Raw genomic sequence first — 19,605 nt, forward strand, 5'->3', positions numbered from 1 at the left:
TGGTGAAGGACACAAGAAAAAGGTGCTGCTGGGCTCGTAATGAAAGAATTGCTGGTCCATGTGTGCACTAGCCTACTCAAATACTTTCAGAGGCACTGAATTGACAGATGCTTGAATTAAATTGTGAATTGAAGGAGTTATTTTTATTTACAGTGAGGTCCAGCCAGTAAACTGGGAAAAAAAGACAAGGTGCAAAGTGTTTCCGTGGTGTGTGGGTCTGAAAGGCAGGTTTTCTTGCCTACCAATCTCATATCTAACATATGAAGGTGTCAACTAAGAGCAAAAGTCAAACTACGGATGCGGTTTCCATGACGAATCATTAAAGTCTCACTCCAATCATCTTTTGATATATTGTACAAGCGTTCCCAATTGTCTATTGATGAGGATTTTGTCGTTTTTAGGCAAAATCTAAAAACCTGTCGTTTTTTTTAAGATATAGTTTCTGCAGAGCGACACAAGTTCATTAGAATTTTGCTTTTGACTCCCCCTTCCGCTCCCCATTGCTGAGAGCTCTCTGTTTTCGCACTCTCCTGCTAGCTTACACTCACAACCCCAACCTAAAATTAGTGGTGCAACAAAAATGTCAAGAGATATCAAAACTAGCTTTAGTTAGTTTTGAACCAGATGTCAGCTCGGACGTGGAGGAAAATGAAGACGTGCATATATCTAGTCGTCTACAAGTGGATGGATCAGAATAGAGTAAAGTAGGGAGCATGTGGCTTGCCGACTCTAGCACCTACTTCACTGCTACAAGCTTTTTCAAACACCTTTTTTTTTCCATCTGCTCCTGATTCACAATGATTTGAATTAACAAATACTCAGAAATGCAATGCAATTTTAAGCTTTATTTTCTTTATATGTATCCCTCACTTTAGAAACATGCAACAAAAACATGTTAATAAGAAAGATCACAATTTACTTCAAGCGGGTCTTTAAAAAAGAAACAAGTGAGCACAGATAGAGCAGAGAAAGGGTGAAAGAGAAAGACAAAGCGTTTATGAAATGCTTTTGGAAAGGCCTGTGGAATAGCTATGCCTCCAACCTCCTGTCTCCTCCCCAGGGCAGCCTAAAGCCCTGTCGGCAGGATGCTGATCCCCACATGGAAACCTGATCTGCAGCCATCCTGGAGCCAGAGGGGGGGAGGGAGCACTCCCCCCTCCCCCCGGAGAGCCCCTTTACTTCTGCCCCAGAGTAAAAGGGGTGCTCTGGGGGAGCATTTTTCTAGCCCTTCCTCAGCCAGCCTCCTCTCTCTACTCTCCAGAGGAGCATTCTTCCAGCCCTGCCCTAGCCTTCACTGGGACTCTCCTGGGGAGCATTCCTGAAGCCCTGCCCCAACCCAAGACGTGCTCCCTGGGGACGCATTCCTGCAGCACTTTCTCTACTTCTCTTTTTCCCTCTCCCCATCTCCCTCTTTCTGCCTCTCTCTGTCTCTCGCCTTCCTCCGCAGTCCAGCATTAGGCCGATCAATAGCACCGATCGCATCGGGGACACAAGGCGATCCATACCCATGCGCTCCCTTAGCGCACTGCAGTGGTCACAGCTTAAGTGCATGGAAAGGTGTTACACCTCTGCCGGATAGAGGGGAAGCTAAAGGCTGCATTGATCGAGGTGACATGTAACATCTTTCTTCTCTGTTCATCGGGCGTGGTCAACATGCAGTTCGGATGTGTTTGAACCCCACTCACTCCTCTAACCACTCTCGGGTTTCTGTGCTGAATATCACACAAGCATAATGAATCCCAGAAAAAAGAGTTTTGTGGGTTACGAGTTATTGGCTGGATGAGAAGGAGCTGAGGTTTGTCAGCAAGCAAATCTCCATTTGTGGATTGGTTCCAGTCAAGCTCTGCAATTTGTTTACCAAAAATAAAACATTTAAAATGGTAGAAAACGAGGAGTTTAGCAGGTGCTGGTGGCTGATTAGAAAATGGTTCTAATAAAGCCTCCATCTGTGGGTAGAGACTTGATGTAAGGCAGATTAATTGGTCATGGATGTCTACATAATGCCACATAGGAAATCTCCTCCCATATTCCAGAAAATACACACACACACACAAATTCGAAGTACTTAGTATGCCATCTAGAAGTTTCTTTTCTCCCACTGTGTTTGAATACTAATAGAGTTTTTTCTGCACAATCACAATACCCTAATGGCAATTACATTCTTTTGTTTAGTTTCCACAGGGGCTCCTTTCTAAACTGTGTGGGTTTTTTCCCCATCATTGAACAATTAGGAGTTATTTGTCTGTAAGATTGGCATTTATAAAAGATAGGCTTAATTATTGAAAAAGTATTGCTGAGTCAGCCATGACCACAATTAGATGTTGCGACACATAAACAAGACGTTTCCTATTATTAATATCAAATTCTTTAGTTTTCACAAAGTTTGTGGAGCGGGCCGACAACATTATAAAGCTTTGATGGATGCAGGTGGGTAAACTGGAAAAAAAACTTCCAACTTTAATTTCCTAAAAACAAAAGACCTTTTATTAGTATGAGGTAAAAGTGAGCAGTGTATTGATTTTCACAGTTTTTGTCAACTGACAAATTTTCTTTGTTTAATCTGAAGGCTGAAGAGAGCCCTTGGGGCACGCATATGGTAGATATAAACACATCTGCACATTCATGTGAAATTAATGTACTGGCTAAATTACGCTCTAAGTTTGACAAACTGCCGGTATAATTTTTTTACTGTCCACAGACACTCAAGCTAAGGTTTACAATGACTTTGGAAATGGAAACATTTTTAGGAAACTCAAGTTTTCAAACATGAATAGCACTCTCCAAAAGACCCACTCCAATTGTCTTTTGACCTATTTTAAAAGCCTTCCGGGTGGTCTTTTAATTAGGATTAAGCGGTTTTTAGCCAAAATTAAAAAATATCAATCGTTTCACAGTCTATTTCTGCAGAGCGGCAGGAGTTCATTCATTAGAAATTCACCTTAGAGTTTGCAAAATTGACATTGAGCAACCCCACCTCTCCTTCCCATCCTCATAATAAGAAAATATAACTATGTGGAATATTATTGATTAATATGTGAAAAGAAAAGGGATAGTCTTAAATAAGCGCTGGCCTCTGCTTATCCATTTTTCAGACGTATTCTTTTAGTTCAGTCTAACAGACTTGTTTTTATTTATATTTTCTTAAGCATTGAAACCCCAAGCTAACATTAGCAGTGCATCAACGATTTGAATAAAGCAATACTCAGAAATCAAATTTTAAGCTTAATTTTCTTCATCATCAGAAAAATAAAGTCCATGTCAAAAACGCCAAAAATACATTTGAGTGGTCTGTATTGTTATCTTTAAACGTTCAGCGGTAGCTCTTACGTACTTTTAAAGCTAATTATTACTAAAGCTTATCTATCTCATGCGGTGCTTCTGGGAAACCTGTGTCAGATGACATGTCTCAATGCGACCCCAATCATCACCCTCAGTTTGGACGGGGAGGCTACTAAAAGCACATGGAAACCTTCAGTTCACATCATTAGTCCTGTCTGCCACCTTGTCAGGGTATTTATAGTTCCATTCATCCATCAACAGGTCAATGACACGGTTTGCCAATGGCATCTATCTCCTTCAGCTCCATGCGGTATCACTATTGCTAACACCCGGACCAGCTGAGGAACTTTCCTGGAGCAAAGATTTGATTCCAGCTGGCGGTGTGGTTACTGTTGGACCAAGAAGCAGCACGTTAATAACACACTGTTGGAATTAGTGTAGTAAAATGTTGTGTAGATGCCCTTGTCACATGATACGTCAAACTGACTAAGGGCAGAAATGCAAGTAAATTAAAGACACATGGGATCGTATTTGTAAATGACATGACCTAGAGAGATGTATGGATGTAAAAGATAACACATAGAGAGGAATATTCTCTGTTGAAGACATGGGGAAAGAGTGGGAGTGGAAGAGGAGCTGAGTGGCAGAGTGGAGGGGGAGGCTTGGTGGGCTGAACGTTGTTTACCTGTCAGCTGGCATTGATTAATCTTGTGTTCGGTAAGATCGCTCAGCGACTCGAACACCTGCCGGCAGCTGTCGCAGCTGTGCAGTGCCGGCTCCTCGTCCTCCTCCTCTCCCTCCTCTCTTTCCTCTGGAGAGAGCAGCCCCTTCCTCAGTCGGCCAACCTCACCATCTTCCGTTGCCCTCTCGAGGGCGCTCTCTGGGTCTGTGGAGCCACAGGAAAATACACCGTCAGAGGGCTGACCCACGCAGTCAGGTACAATAGTTTTTTTCTTGGTGACAATAAAACGAATTTCCAGACTCTGGCTTTAATAAAAACAATAATAAAAGCTGTAATAACAATGCAGGTTCAATTTGGACCTCTGCAATTCAACCACTCATGGCATAACACGAATGTTGGGCAGGTGAGGTGAGAAATACTCGGGCAGAAAAGGTGGCAGAATGCTAACAAACACACTCCCACAAACACACTCTTGTTATTAGAAATGATTTTATCTCGTGTTTGCCTTGCTCCACCCAAGCAAAACTTCAGTATATGAAACTAGACTGATGGGAATATGTGTAGTTAATAAGTCCGGGATTCCAGTTTTGCTGGACAAAAGAAATATGAAATTCCACCAGTGGGAGCTGAACTGGATCAGTCAGCATCTGCTAAAAGAGATCAACTTTACTATTTCATCCAGATATCGAACCAGAACTCTGGGTGTATGCAGTGCAGCTTAGTAAAACATAAAAACTGAGATTGTTGTGGGTTAGACTTCGTCACGACGCACTTCCTTAAATTATTCAGCCTTGCTCCCAGGCAGCCGCGGGTCTCGCGCATCAATATTCTTCAATCCATCTGCAGTTTTGTCTCTCGTTGGCTTTGTGCCTCGGCAGTGCCAGGGGTGGGCCACTGACTATCCAAACCAGGAATAGGAAGCATCTTTCAAATTGCCAGTCTAATCTGAAGTTCTTCACATGATGCTAAAATATCCTGGCAACAAATAAAACCTCGCATTGCTCGCTTGCAGTGCAACATCCACATTTTATTGCAGAAAATGAAAAAAACAAGAATCTGTGCAGTTTGCAGCATCTTATAAATACTGAGCATGGCCTGAAGCACTCTTTCTCCCCTGCTGTGACCATTACCCTTAACAATAACACTGATTAAAAAGCCATACTTACAATCAAACAATCATGTCACCCCAGTCATGCTTGTGGGGGGAAAGAGCTTTTAATGTCAGCCATTTTAAGCCCCACTAAAAAGAAGTGCTCTGTTGCTTGTCTGAAATCTGATGGAGAACCTGAAAAGACTGATTTTTTCTTTGTTTTTTAATTTTTTTTGTTCAACCAAGCAGGCCATTACCAAAGCCTGAGGGCAAGGAGCACATGGCACAAGTACCTATGAGTGTGGGTGTACAGCAGCCATTTTACACCCTCATCTGTAGGGTGCCCTTAAACTGTGAAATTCCTTGAGGAGAGGCGTTCCAGAACTCATCAAGGCCACCCAGGATTTTTCCTTTCCCCCATTTGCGCCAAGCATTGATGTAACATCACACCCTCCATTGTCCTTCCCTCTTGGCGACCGAGGCTCTCGGAACATGCCCTCTAAAAATATCACCACTGTGGTTCCCGTTGGGACTGTGCAGAACAGAAGGTGTTTCAAGAAAATGAAAATCCCAACCCAATCCTCACAGATGCGGGCCTTTCTTGCTCTCAGGGACGCGCTTTTGACTGAGGCCAAAAGCCATATAATATAGAGTTATGATTCATCCAACCACAGGCAGACTCAGAGTATGTTGTCTGCAATCAAAAGTTAAATTCTCCATTTCTTTGTTTATGGGGAGTCTATGGATGAGCTTTTCGAAACCTTCATGATTTTTGCAGCAAAAAAAAAGGCCCCCCAAGAAAAAATATAAAATTCTTAAAATCAAGAGCCACAAATCAATACTAGAGTTTAACTATAGCAAGTATACTATAGTGTAGCCATTGTATAACTAGCGTATTCAGTTAGTATACATCCTATACTGCATGTAGTAAATTTACTATGGGATGTATACTAACTGAATACTTCTTCAGACAAAATTGGAACATTTTAAGTTTATAATATATAGATGGTATATAAAATGTAAAACTTCAAGTATCCTGCTACTTTTTGCTAATGCCTCATACCAATTAATGCAAGCAATAACTTTAAATGAAAAATCTATGTAAACCCACATGTATGCGCGTTTAATGCTTTTGTGTTCAAAACTCTCCCATTCATTCATCTCAACGCAACGTTTTACATTTTTTTTCAGGCTCTACGTGCAAAAACGGGCAGCCAATGAATGCACGTTGAAAGTTAAACCAGTTAAACTTTGATTAATCTAGGCTTTGGCTTTGGTAATGACGTATGGGTAGAGTCCTTTTTAATTCACGGAAAAGCCAACCGTTTGAGAAGTGATCACGGAGGAGAAATTAATAATTGTGGTTTCTGTTCAGCTGGAAATATGACACAAAGTTTTTCATGTATCGAAAAATGTGAAAGAAAAAGCTTAGAGCAATGATTCACAAGATTTGCATCGCTTCGAAATTTTGCACCAACGTTGGTTAATATCGGGCACCAACAGCGTGAACACCGTATGCTAAAAGCGCGTTCAAGAACCCACGTTCAGCTTGTTCTTAAACACATCACAAACCCAATGTGAATGTAGCATAAGGTTTACCAAGAATCCTTATTTTTCTATTAAAATAAGAAAAATAATATAGTCACTCAGAATTTCACTTCAACTAAGATTATTTTGCCATTGAAAAACCTTATCAATAAGATTATTTTTATGCAAGACAGGAAGTAAGAAATGTTTTCATGAAATAAGATTCGGTTTTTGCTGTGGCTTGATTTTGTTAGTTTGGAAGCAAAACGTAAAATAAATATGCTGCTTCAATAAGTGTCTTCAGGTTTGCAAGAACAAATAAGAAAACATTTGATGTTTATGCATTTGCCATATATTTTTCCTAGTCTGGATGACAAGCTAAAGCTGAGTGGCTTCCTGCAAAGCCAAGCCAGGTCAGTGTGGCGATCTGAGTGACCTCGGCTGCTGTGATGTGGAGGACGGGGGGTTGAAACCGTGCCTGTGTCTGCGGGGGGCTTGACACAGCAAGGTCACGTCCAACCCGGGGATTAAAGAGCCACATCAATACTCAGGTTCCTGTGCATCTGGGCCTCATATAGTAATCCATCAGATCAGGACATTCTCCTCCACCAGTCTCTAAAGGATGGACAGCGGATCGATAGCGGCACGCTTGTGCTGGCCGACAATCATATGTGGAATATTGCTGAGAAAACGTGCAACACATTGAGGGTTTTTCCTCTGGCCAAACACCTGCGTCACCTTTGGTAATCAACATGACAGCATTGCTGCAGCATTCTGAGAGGCAGAACAGGTTACCCGCTCATTCGTATTCTGATGAAAGCAGCTCAAAGAAAGATCATAGCTGTGACTGACAAATTATTCATGCAGGGGCCAGGGTGGTGTAGTGGCGGGGGTATAATGAAGACCTTACAGAAAGATTTCCAAAGATGAATTTCACATCTTTACAAGACTAAAAGCACATTGATATTGCACTAATAAAATGTGTGGATCTGAGAGGTGATTGTCACCTTTACTGCTCTGTAATATCTTACGGAGTCCGAATGCATTTATCACACTTGTGGTGCCTGGTGACATTTATCCCACCACAACTTTCATCTTAAGAGTTGAATAGTCTCCTGGACCCCCCCACCCTTTTATTATTGAATATTTCTCCTCTTAAATATTTATAGCCTTTTAATTGATATTCTTTTCTCCGCTCCATTAGCCCCACCAGGGACCTGTGGTCCCTCGCAGAGAGGAGGTCCCACTCTCATCCCCCTTGGTCTGGCCCACACACTGAGACAGGTAAAAACAGTGACCACAGGGAAAAGAGAAGAGCGTGAACTCGGAAGAATGAAGAGAAATAATAGTAAGCTATTGAAAGAGACAATGCAGCTAAAAAGTTCACTTTAATCAAGAATTCTGCCTCTAAACTGTGTGTGACTGTAAGCTAAAAGCCCCTAAAAAAGACTAAATTTGTAGATTCATACCCAAAAAAAGGGAGTAAAATTAAGACACAATCCTAAATTTCAAAAATACAAAATCTCAATGATTTTTCTTGTGTAGTTTCTATTTAAAATATTGTATTACAGTTGAAATAAGACACAACTAACTTACTAGAAACATTTCATTAGGATGTAATAACTTTTTTTAAACAATAAATCTTGAATATCATGATGAGTAATCTTGAAAACATGTTATTTTTAGTAATATCTCAAATGAAACTAGTTTTTTGACTTATAATTTACATACAACTTTGACAACTTTATCTTAAAATGAGAAAGTCTTGTACTATTTTAACTGGTCTGAAGATAACTTGTTTGTTTATTTTTTTTTAAATATTCTGTATTATATGTATTGTAATTGTAATGTGTTGATGCCCATATATTTGTTTGACTGTTTGTAACTGTTTATTGTGTCTCCTGGACCTGGTCTGCAAATTAGCTATTAGCTAGCTGGTCTGTGGACATGGCATTGGTTGCATCTGAAACTGTAACAATGTTTCTGTCCTGTATTTGTCAAATAGATAAATAAATCAAAAGGATAGTTGGACAATTGTTAAAATATGATATTGTTGAGGAAAACGTACTTGGATAAGTGTAAATGTACTTACTTTAGGGATAACATTTTTGTCTTAAGAGCAGGACATTATGACTTATTTCAAATCAAATTCAAATAGTTCCATTGGCAGATCTTTTCACTTATAACAAGGGAAAAACATCTTGCATTCTATATTTTGTAACGTGTTTTTTGGAGGACATTTTTTTCTGTGTGTGAGAATAGAAAGTGTAGCACTGAGGGCTATGCTCCAAACACAGAAAACAGCATGTAAGTCTTAACCTTGACAGAGCTTTTTTTGCGCAATGAAAGAATTTGTGTCAAAATATCACAAGCACACCCATCGTTACCATTTTTTCTTATAAATTTCAAGAGATCCTAATCTTTATGCTGTTCCCTCCCTGGCAACCCGCCCTGCAACCACCCACCCCCAAGTTCAAATTAAGAATTTATTTTAACCAGCGAGCAGCTTCTGTCGACACGTGTTGGCGGGCCTGATCAAAGGTGAGCGCACTCCTTTATCAGAGTGAGGGAGGCTGTCAGGAATAGGAGGACATTAAGATTGAATAACCTTCACAAGCTTGCTGGCACCTCATTATTTAAAAATCTAAAACTTCTGCGGAGCACCCAACATATATAGGTCAGGCTACAAGTCTAATGCCACGTGGGCTTGTGAGTGCATCCTCCTTCTGTGTGGATGGGATTTAGGAAATCTCCACTTGAATTGTCACATCCACTGATCCCCCATCGTTAAAGAATGTCATGATCATACGACGAAGCTGGGAGCCTGACACTTGCTAGATTGTTAGTGATTGTCAAGAGTTTATTCGGAAAGCAGGAGGGCTTTGTGTTCCTACGGTCGTGCAGTTTATCCGCCTCTGGCCCCCTTACATTTATATTAAAAACTAATTATAGTTTAACAAGTGGATCCGTTTGAAATGTGAGCAAAAAAATGTGTTTGTCAAAAAGCTGCCTCTCTTAAAGCTCTAAACACATTACCCACCTTCTTAATTATTACGAATAAATTGGAGTGTTTATGAAGTATGCCTTCCAAGCGTTTACAATTCAGGCAAACTGTGAAACGGCATGACGAAAGCAGCACAGGTACACAGGCGACATCATCCGCCATTAAAATCTTGTCACAGGAAAAAGATATAAGCGAGCAAGGGAGAAAGGAAATCAAAGCAGCTGAATGAGAAACAACATTTGAATATACCAAATGCTCTTTCTTTCTGTCTTACTGGATCCCTCACTGGGAGTGATAATATTGAACGGAGCGCCTCGCTATGCCATTAGTGCAGGGAAACATCAAAGGAAATGAATAATAGAGAATATGATTTTCTGAAGTGGTGGAGTGAAAGAGTCCCTTCCTCGTCTTGCTGTAGCAAGCCCTGCAGCGCATTGATCTGTGGGCAGCCTCAACCTCAGTCAGAGATGCTGCAACACAACGCTGCACTACTCTACTCTACTGCACCTAGACAACTCTTCAGATCTCCGGAGCTCCTCTGATTGCCAGAGTCAACTCCACTTTAAGAAAGCTGAAAGACTCTACAAAAAAGGGAAGACAAGAAGACTCCATCTAATATTATCAAGAGCAAACAGGAAAATGTAGACATCTTTTTATATTTTAGGATGGAACATGTGGTTATAATTACACACAGGCAGGCTCTGGTAAAGCTGCACATCTTAAGCTTGCTCAAGACAAGACAAAAAAAAGCACACTGCCTCATTAAATCTCAAAAATCACACTGTTCCTAGCCCTCTATATGATGCATAATACCACCGTCTATCTGTTAAGAGGGCTTCTTTTGTTAGCATTTCTCCTTTGCTTCTGCTACATATCAAACATGAATGAGGAGCGGGATGTGGGGCTGCTTGCAGCATCGCAGAGGACCACAACTGGGGGTCTACTTATGAGGTAGGTCTTGACTGCGTGTCTGATTAAGCCTTTTGCTTGTCAAAAGTCTGGCGGCTATTGTGGGCACGTCTGTCAAAGTAACAAACGCAGCAAACGCCGAGCCTTTCTGCTGCTTTTAAAGTTGCTTTTAAATTTAAAAATGCCACAAGGTGGAATTACTGCTGTAGCCACAGAGTTTGACGAAACATTTTAACTACTGAAAAGTTGTTGGGTATGTGAGACATGGGAGCTGAAAAGTTTCGTGCAACAAATAAGTCTTTTCTCGCTGGCCATGAGAGGGCGGTTTAAAAATAAATCAGTTGAATGAAGTCAAATGAGGAAAGTAGGAAATTAATTTGTGTGCCCTCCTGATTTCTCCACAGGCAGACATCGATCATGTGGTGGCTGTCTCCCCTCACTCCAGAGAAAGAGGTGGTGCGGGGACGGAAAAAGGGGAGATTCGTGTGTCTGAGGGGGTCGTTGCAATCAGGCACACTCATTAGCTCTGCTTTGGCTCTGGATGACAGCAGGTCTCCAAGGCAAGTCAGTCTCTTATCCCCAGTCCTCCATCCCTTGAGTTGAGGGTTAGAGGGGCAAAGGAGGCCGTTTCTTTTCTAAGAAGTACCTACCATTGCCCATTGATACAAATTACAATGGCTGCAGTTGGGAATTGCTCTGCTCTTTGTCAGAAATTTAAAGATAACGGTCCAAAACCAGCCTCTTTGAAGCAAGGTATTACAGGTATTAACCTTCCTTTGTCTAAATATGGCACAATATGATAGCAAAATTGAGATTACAAATGTACAGGCAGCAGAGGAGAGCGGGACTCTGCTGTAGTTATGCATGCAACTATGAGTAAATGTTGGACTAATGTGGCATTCGAGGTGTACCCAGGGTCCCCAGCCTGCTGGGCAAAACCATCCATATCGGGTTTAAAATAACCCCGCCTGAGACTTAACCTTTACCAGAGACAAATGAAATGAAAATATACTGTGTGGTGCATCAGGAGAAGGCTTCATTCATAGGGGGCTTTCTTCTAGCCTGACCTGAATTACCGCTCTGTTCCTGGAGGGCCACTGTGAATGGCACGTGTGGAGACAGGACACATTCATCTGCACAGCTTTATTCTACACCATACCGGGGGTTTCGAAACAAAGAGTGGGGAACACAAAAAAAACAGCAAGAACACACAAAAACACAAGTATGGAAGTGAGCGCACCTGCACAGCCACCACACAAACAAAAGAGGAGGCAGCAACTGCCCTTTTGCATGCAAGCAACAAACATGCAGTCTGCAGCATTTACAACATGAAAAACCTCCAAAACTGGATACTTTTTCAACATTCGGGCCCCTCAGCAAAGACTATACAGACAGACACGCACCCACACTACATGAATGATCCACTTTCCAGGCGAAAACGATGAAATATGAAATGGAGCATTACCGCTTGGAATGGCAGTCTGCCCGGGACTGTGCTGGTCCTCTGTCACATTGTCTTCTACTGCCAGAAAGAGAGAAGAAGGGGAGAGACAGGAGGGAAAGAAACAGTTAATGGTGAAAAACAACTTCGACACATTGAGATTTCCTTCTCTTGTATTATTTACTATTGAGAATTTCCATAAGGAAACGCCAGGAGATTTCATCTGCTTTCGACAGCTCAACCTGTGGTTTGGGAATCCGCACAAGTCTTTCATATGCATGATGTTTGGCATCAAGGCAAACAGCCACCCATGTAAATAACATATTGGACTGGGTAAAGATATGATAAATAATGAACAGCCCTAGCCTAGAATATCCTCTCAACACCGGCAGTGACCAAAAAAAAAAAATCACCTTGATGACTACATCAGGAAAAGGGAAAGTATGTGGCTGGATTAGATGGATAAATAGTAAAGTGATAAATCTGTAAAGATAAATGTAAACATGGATTTTCTTAAAGTTGACCATGCTCGGAAATCATGTACAAACCACACAGTAAAATACTCATGGCAAAAGACTCAAAGTAAAGTGCTTCTACTCTGAAATTAGGTATGCGACAACAGAGATGCTTTAAGAGCTGCTCATTAGGTGAGTGGCACCTCTTTTGACTGTCTGACAACAGCTCTGGCCTTGAAAAACATGACTTCTGTTTAGTAAAAAAAATAGGACCCTTTTACTTTGGAGCCTTTTTGGAAGTGGTGAGACTTCCTCGTGGCATGTCAACTACAAGAAATGAAATGGATTTTAACAGCGGGAAGAGAACAAAAGAGTCTCCCACCTGTTCCATGTAAAATGAGGGTCTCACTGAGGGCTTCATACGCCTCTGTGTTCCACCCCTGCAGTTGAAATGCATTCTCCATTATGTCTCTTCTTTATAGCCTTTCATTTTCCTGGGCAAAGAGGAAGGAGGGGGGAGTCTGACAGGATCTCCCAGTAAGGGAGTATGGCAGTGACTGCCAATGTAAAAATTGGCGCACTTTTATAATCGCACAAAATATCCTGTACTTTGCATAATTGAGGTGGAATCCTATGGTGGCAGAAGACTTTTTCTCAGACGAGAACAATTCTAAGTCAAGCCGGGTGACAAACCTCAGTGAAAAATAAATGAGGCAAGTGTGGAGCTGTTTCTGAACACTGGCAGAGCAACTTTGTTTGATGTCAGGGCATGCCTGAACCAAAATGTGCATCCACCGGGAATTATATAACAAACTACGGAAAGATCTGCAATCAACTATATGTGCATCATATAGGTTTAGGAAAGACCGAACTTGATAAAGAGTGAAGACAGGCTAAACCAAGGGTCATAGGCCTTGCAGAGATCATGTATCCCTCAGAGTCACAAATGACTGCATCAGCCAACACAGAAAACTTGTCCTGCAAAAGAAGGCCTTGGTGACTGACGCCCTGGGAGTTTAATGAGTTTCTCCAGCACTGTTGAGCGCCGTGCATCTAGGATCATTTAAATGGGCAAGGGATAGGGGGTCCTAATAAATCCCCCATGGTTCTATCAGAGATTGGTGGTGGGAGCTGGAGTTTTTGTTTTGATTACTGTCACCGCTGGTGAGATGTGGGAGTTCAGGCAGAAAATTCTATTTTACAATGCAATAAGAACTTAAATATTACAGCAGTTTGCGATGATTTGTCACCACTGTGAACTTATTAAAAGTTTTGTCATTTAAAGTAAACAACTTCCATCGCTGCATAAATTCTTTTCTCATTTGCACCTGTCTGCTTGATAATTAATAGTTAAGTAGGAGCAATCAGGAAGGGTGAGCTGTCAAGCGAGGGGCGAGCTCCTATGATGTTTGATACAAGCTGAGCATACCATCAACAACCGGAACTGTACAAATATAAATAGCCGAGCACTTTTCATCCAGATATTCTCACGTTTATGATCATCTCATAATGACTCCAGCTGATTAAAGCTCAGTCCACACTGATGTGAATGCATCGCTGCTATCAGTTAATTAATGTTTGACAAGGTAGTGTGTATCACCAAAGTGGAGACAAACTGTAATCACACTGCTAGGTTTTGCTAATACAATACAAAAGACAAGAGGGATCATTACAGCAAGCCGCTGTCGACTTTTAAAACGTCAACCCAGCGGTGCACCATTACCGGCCTCTGATTAACACACTGGCCTCACATAAAAACTGAACAATTAGTAACCATCATTGTATAATTTTTTAGATATTCTTATTCCTATTGAGGAATTTCTGCAGACGTGTAAGACGAATACAAAAATAAAAATATAAATAAGGTTGGCAGAAATAATGTAAATGATATAACCGAAAAATGGACACCAGTCCAGAACATTTTTTTACTGCATCAAATAAAATCCTCCTGCGTAAGAAAACAGAGTGAAGAGCATGTGCGTGTGTGCATGCATGCAAAGATGTGTGAATACTCTTGATGTTCTGTGATTTTACGCAAGGATTATCACATATTTGTGTGCGTCTGCTGCTGTGAATGAGTATCTCACACACACACACACACACACAAAAGCCCTTAGTGTGTTCTTGGATATGCGTGACTCATCTGCTTGGTTACAGGCTGCTTGGACGATACAGTTCCCAACACAATGGCTGTGTAATCCGCCCTGACTGACCGGGAAGGAGACACTCGCCACAGGGACTACAACTCAATTTAGCTCGGGTCAAGAGGTCAACCCTCCTCAATTAGGGCCAAAAAAGGAGGGGGGAGGATGCAAACCGCACATGAATAGCTTTCTTAATGAGCATTATTTGAACTAGTGATTGGTGTCATAAATAATTTGCAATAAAAGACTGTGTTAATAGGTAGAGTACCATTTTTAATTACTAGGTGTTTTTTAAAGAAAGTCATAAAACAAAAAGCTCCTTGTCTAAACTGTCTGTTTCTGTAACGTTTTTGGGGTTTCTTTATGTGTTCATGTGGGAGCCTTATGATGCAGCAGTTGTGCAAATTCATGGCTGTTTTTGGATCACAAGTCTGTCTCCATGTGGCAGACAATCCATGACAACAAGAGAGACACATGCCACGGAATGAGGAGAGATATCGGCCAGCTCCCGCGACACCCAGTCCAACGCACCGAGCTGCATGTCAAGAGCACTGACAGCCGCGCTAATGGGATTTTTCATGGCTCCGTCATAATTTCCTTAATGATAATTCTTAGCTATATTTTTGTGTCACATTAGAAAAGTGTTAATGGGTGTTATGCTATAGATCATTAATTGCAAAGAAAACGCAAAATACTGCAATTTTCTGATAAACTTTAGAGGAGAAGGTACGGTAAATAAAGACAGAGCAAGATGATTTTGCATCTTTCAATACATTTCATATGCAGCTTTTTTTTTACAATAAAGAGCGAGACGAGCTGTTACAAAGACACTGAAGATTAGTGCTGCCTATTACACGTCAATAGACCCGTGCTTTTAAGGGATTTTTCCAGTTTTTCTGACTTAAGATAGGAAATTCAGCTTACATAACGTAAATAATGTTGATTGAAATTAAAACAGGCTTTTTTTTCAATTAGATCTCAACATTTAAAAAAAATCCACATGTTGTAAGAGGTAAAAAGTAAAGTTTTCTATCATGAAAGCTAAGCTAAACCCTCAGAGTTCACCCAAGTGAGAGGAAATGTCTGCTTTTCAAGTGCATTAAATATTTAGGGTGTACATGACACAGTCCCGACTTCAGGACAATTGCGATACTTACAGGAAATGGTGCAGAAAATATATTTATATATGCAAATGACAGACCTGGAAACTTCCTCCTCAGCCAATGAACACATCACTGCTGGGACTTGAGTGTGTCATTTGCACTCCAAATGAAAATATCAACCCAGTCTCACATAATTCAGGGAGCATAGCTGGACAGGCAACGTGGCAGTCATCATGCAAGATTTGGGGAGTGAGATCGGCTTTCCTCGCTGCTCACCACTGACTGAGGCAATGTGCTGACCCAAAGCCACTGCGCATCAAAACAAAATTACAGTGTGCCTACAGTTGAGAAATGTAGAGGCTCAGGATTGAGTAAATGTCAGTGGCTGGGGTGAAGTGTTTGCATATAAGCGAATGATGCATGGTCTCGTCCTGTGCCATTTATTCCCCCAAGCAATAACACAGCCGGATCTGTCTCTCAGACTTAATTGAAACGGGACTTGTAATGTTGCCCTTTTCCTTTTTCGATGGGGCTCAAAACATAACCTCTGACTCCCACGAGCAGCCAGTGCTGAGAAAGTGGGTGTGTGTCGGGCATTCTCTCGGGAAAAAAGGAGTGCCAACTGTCACAGCATTATTTTCTCATCTCCTCTATGCGCATCACGTCCATACTTTTCACACAAGTCCTTCAAACCCAACGCCAGATGCCTATTTTACCTTCATTTTGTTTATTCCCTAATATACAGAGACCAACTTGTTCTTTCTGGACAAAAATGGACAGTCCACACCGTCACGGTCCACTTCCTATGAGGGTGAAACCCTAAACCGTGAAACCCACAACCATTCAGACACAAGCACAAACATGTCTGCACCTGGGCATCACAAATATAGAAGGAAAATAAATAGAGGTCCAAACTACATGTGCCACTATATAAAAGACGTTTAAAAAAAAACCTACAGATAAAATAAACACTTTAGTTTGCTAACTGTGAGGAGGAACGCAGCGTCAAGCAACTGGTTTAAAATTGACAAGTAAAGTTATTATGGACATCTGAATGAGCGCGTCTCTGTCCCAAAGGGAAGAAACAGACAAAGAACAATAAATAACATCTGCCTGGCCTTGCTTGGGTCCCTTCCAAAACAGGGAAATATCTCTGACGTATCTGCATTTTTGCTCTGCTCCAGCAGTCAGGAAGAAGACATGGAAGTCAGCGCTTTACATTTTTCAATTTAAGTTTTGGTGACAATTACTAAACAAACAATGTCATCACTCTGACTTCATTTGCATACTGATTTGCTCACTCTGCATTCCCCTCTGTCGCACATATAGATGTTCACGAATCCAAACAGATGTTTTTTTTTGTTCTTTTGTTTCTTCGAATGCTCACACACTTTCTCACGCACACACTTGTGGCATGTAAGCATGTTGGCAGGAGACAATTATTTTTAAGTGATATGTCTTTTGAGAATAGCAAATGCCTCACAAACTTACAAAAAGACAAATAAACAAATTAGTCAATAACAATATGGCCTAGGAAAATAGAAAATCTATGTATAGAGCTGTTTACTGTGATAGAGCAGTGCAGGTCTGCATGGAGGCAGAATGTCACAATTTTAAGATGTACATGCACTCACATTTCCACCTTCTCCTGAGTATTGATTTAAAATGGTGGCTGCATGAATGTACAACTGCAGACCATGTAATCTTCCTTTGAGACATGAAGCCTTCCGAGGCACGAAAAGAAGAGAAAGAGAAAAAGAGGACCATGGACCACAAGCTGGGAATGTGAAATTGTGGACAATTATTTGCTGAGCAAGATGCAATGCCTGCCAGATGAACTGGAGCTCAACCTCTAAAACCCTGCAGATCCTAAAAATGCTATCCAGAAAGGTAATATATATATATATATATATATATATATATATATATATATATATATATATATGTGTGTTTGTATGTGTGTGTATGTGTGTGGGTGTGTGTGTGTGTGAGGTTTGTCTGACTCTATTTTCACTCTCACTCCCCCTTTCTTACACACAGTGACAAATGGCGGGTCAAGTTACCAGCAAAGCAACTGTTAAAGAGAAGGGCGAGGGAGTAACAAAACCAACATAAAATGGAAAAAAAAGAATAAATATAATGAAATTATAAAGTTTGATTATTTTGTTTCATTAATATCAAAAAATATCTGTCAAAATTCAACAGTTTTACGCGTTCCAACTGACTGATCCAGATTTTTTGAACTTTTATTAGTTTCCCAAACATTTTCCAAATTTTGGAAGATTTGGAATGGGAGGGCCGTGGACGCGCGTGCACGGCCCTCCCATTCCAACCCCCAAACATATAAAATGTTTCCACCTTAAGTTTGCTCAGAGAGAGGGAGGTGGTGTCACGTGACTCTGCGCCCCATTCCATCAGACGGCTCAAGCTCCGAGCGTCTTTAGCGCATCCAGATGTGGAGCCAGCGGCGCGCCGCGCTGTTGCGCGCTGCGTCCTCCGTGCCCTGCCAGTGCACTTTCACCATCAACCACGACACAGTCGGGGGATAAAACTCCAAACAAACAGAAAAAAAAGAAAATCGAAAAGCCTCCTCCACCCGATGCAATGTCAGGAGCTGTCGCTTTAAAAGCTCAACAAAACATGAGGAACAGCTGAAAATGCGCTCAAAAAGGGGAGACAGTCACATTTCAAGTGCCCTCTTATCATGTCCGTTGCCAATCTCCTCAAAAGCAAATGTTCTGGGAACCAGAAAACATTCACTTACCTTTCAGGGATCTTGGTTTCGCTTGCTTGCGGCGCGACATCCTACAGAAAACGCTGAAGTTGCTCAGTTTCTGCCTGATAAAATTCGTGTCGGACGGGATAGTCTAAAGGCGCAGTCTCTGTGAAATTCCCTGACCAAAACCAGCCGCGTCTGTTTACCATCACAGAACGATGCAACTTAGCCTTGCGTGGATGGCCGCGCGGTCTGGACACGAGTTTCCTACTATTTGTGATGAGTAGGTGGATGTTACAAAATCCAATTAGCCCGATCGGTATCCGGGCGACTGTGTTCAGCTGAGCTGGGTATCGGGGAAAAGTGTGAGGATCTAGCAATCCCGTCATTCGCGTCCATTCTCCGGGAAAACGCGCGCGCGTGCGGGCTTGATGCCCGTTTGGAGATAAAAGCGCAATATTTGCTTTTCGCCTCTCATCTCAAATGCATCGGCGGGAGAAAGACATGAGTAAAACGCCTCCTGCGAGAGTGCAAAAATTCAACAAAACCAAAAAGAAATTTAAAAAAATGAGGAAAAATGATAATAGCACTTTTCAATTCATGTCCACCTAACAGCATCAAAACTATTGCCGACTCTTCCTTTTCTCACTCCAGTCAGCTAATCATGAATTAGGTTCGGAATCTGATCTAAGTCTACGTCTAAATTGCTCTTAAAAGAGGATGAAGAAGCAGAGAGAAGATGGAAGCTCCCTCCTCATCACAAACCTGCAAGGTCTTGGACTGCGCTGTCGCTCCGGTAGTCCACATAATAATGGAAAATGGAAGCAAGGCCCCCAAAGCCATCAGGATGGCTCCAGAGGGGGCCCCTACCCCGCAGGGACTCGCTCTGTACGTAATCACTGAGGAAATCATTGTCAGCCTGCCTGCACTCACACACAGACAGAGAGGCATGATTAAAATCCTGGGGATCGTGGCAAGATGTGGATGCTGGATCTACTGATCCCCGGATCCGGAGTCGAACTCTAAACCCGGAGTCGGCTTGCTTTCTCACCCTGGCGCCTCCTCTGCCTCTGCTCGCCGTCGGCCTCTCTCGGTGAACGGCAGACGGACTGGTCCCCCTTCTGGTGGAAACGGTTAAGCAGAGAAGAGGTTTGAGCGCCTGTGAGCATATGCACACACTGATTCAGGTCGGGTTTTATTTTTATTTGCTGTGAACTTAAAGCTTTTCTTTTCCTTCATTTTTTTCATACATTTT

The 19,605-nt window shown here is 41.7% G+C and overlaps 1 protein-coding gene across 9 annotated transcripts in view; it reads right to left on the minus strand.

The window, feature by feature from the left end:
* Positions 1 to 19,334, minus strand: part of znf521 (zinc finger protein 521) — a 97,846-nt gene extending 78,512 nt beyond the window's left edge. For 5 of the 9 annotated variants that reach the window (XM_078935404.1, XM_023965489.2, XM_023965487.2 and 2 more), the window contains exons 1-3: positions 18,399 to 19,160; positions 11,957 to 12,013; positions 3,965 to 4,165 (exon numbers count right to left, since the gene is read on the minus strand). In XM_078935404.1, coding sequence (XP_078791530.1) covers positions 3,965 to 4,165; positions 11,957 to 12,013; positions 18,399 to 18,438 — 298 coding nt within the window. In that variant the 5' untranslated portion in view covers positions 18,439 to 19,160. Of the gene's footprint in view, positions 1 to 3,964; positions 4,166 to 11,956; positions 12,014 to 18,398 lie in introns of all 9 variants that reach the window. The other 4 variants (XM_078935403.1, XM_078935401.1, XM_078935406.1 and 1 more) reach the window with 3 other exon arrangements.
* Between the last annotated feature and the right edge of the window lie 271 nt (positions 19,335 to 19,605).

The sequence above is a fragment of the Oryzias latipes genome, chromosome 17 (genome assembly GCF_053564925.1).
Source record: "Oryzias latipes strain Hd-rR chromosome 17, Olatipes_Hd-rR_3.1".
In the NCBI taxonomy this organism is placed as follows: Eukaryota; Metazoa; Chordata; class Actinopteri; order Beloniformes; family Adrianichthyidae; genus Oryzias; species Oryzias latipes.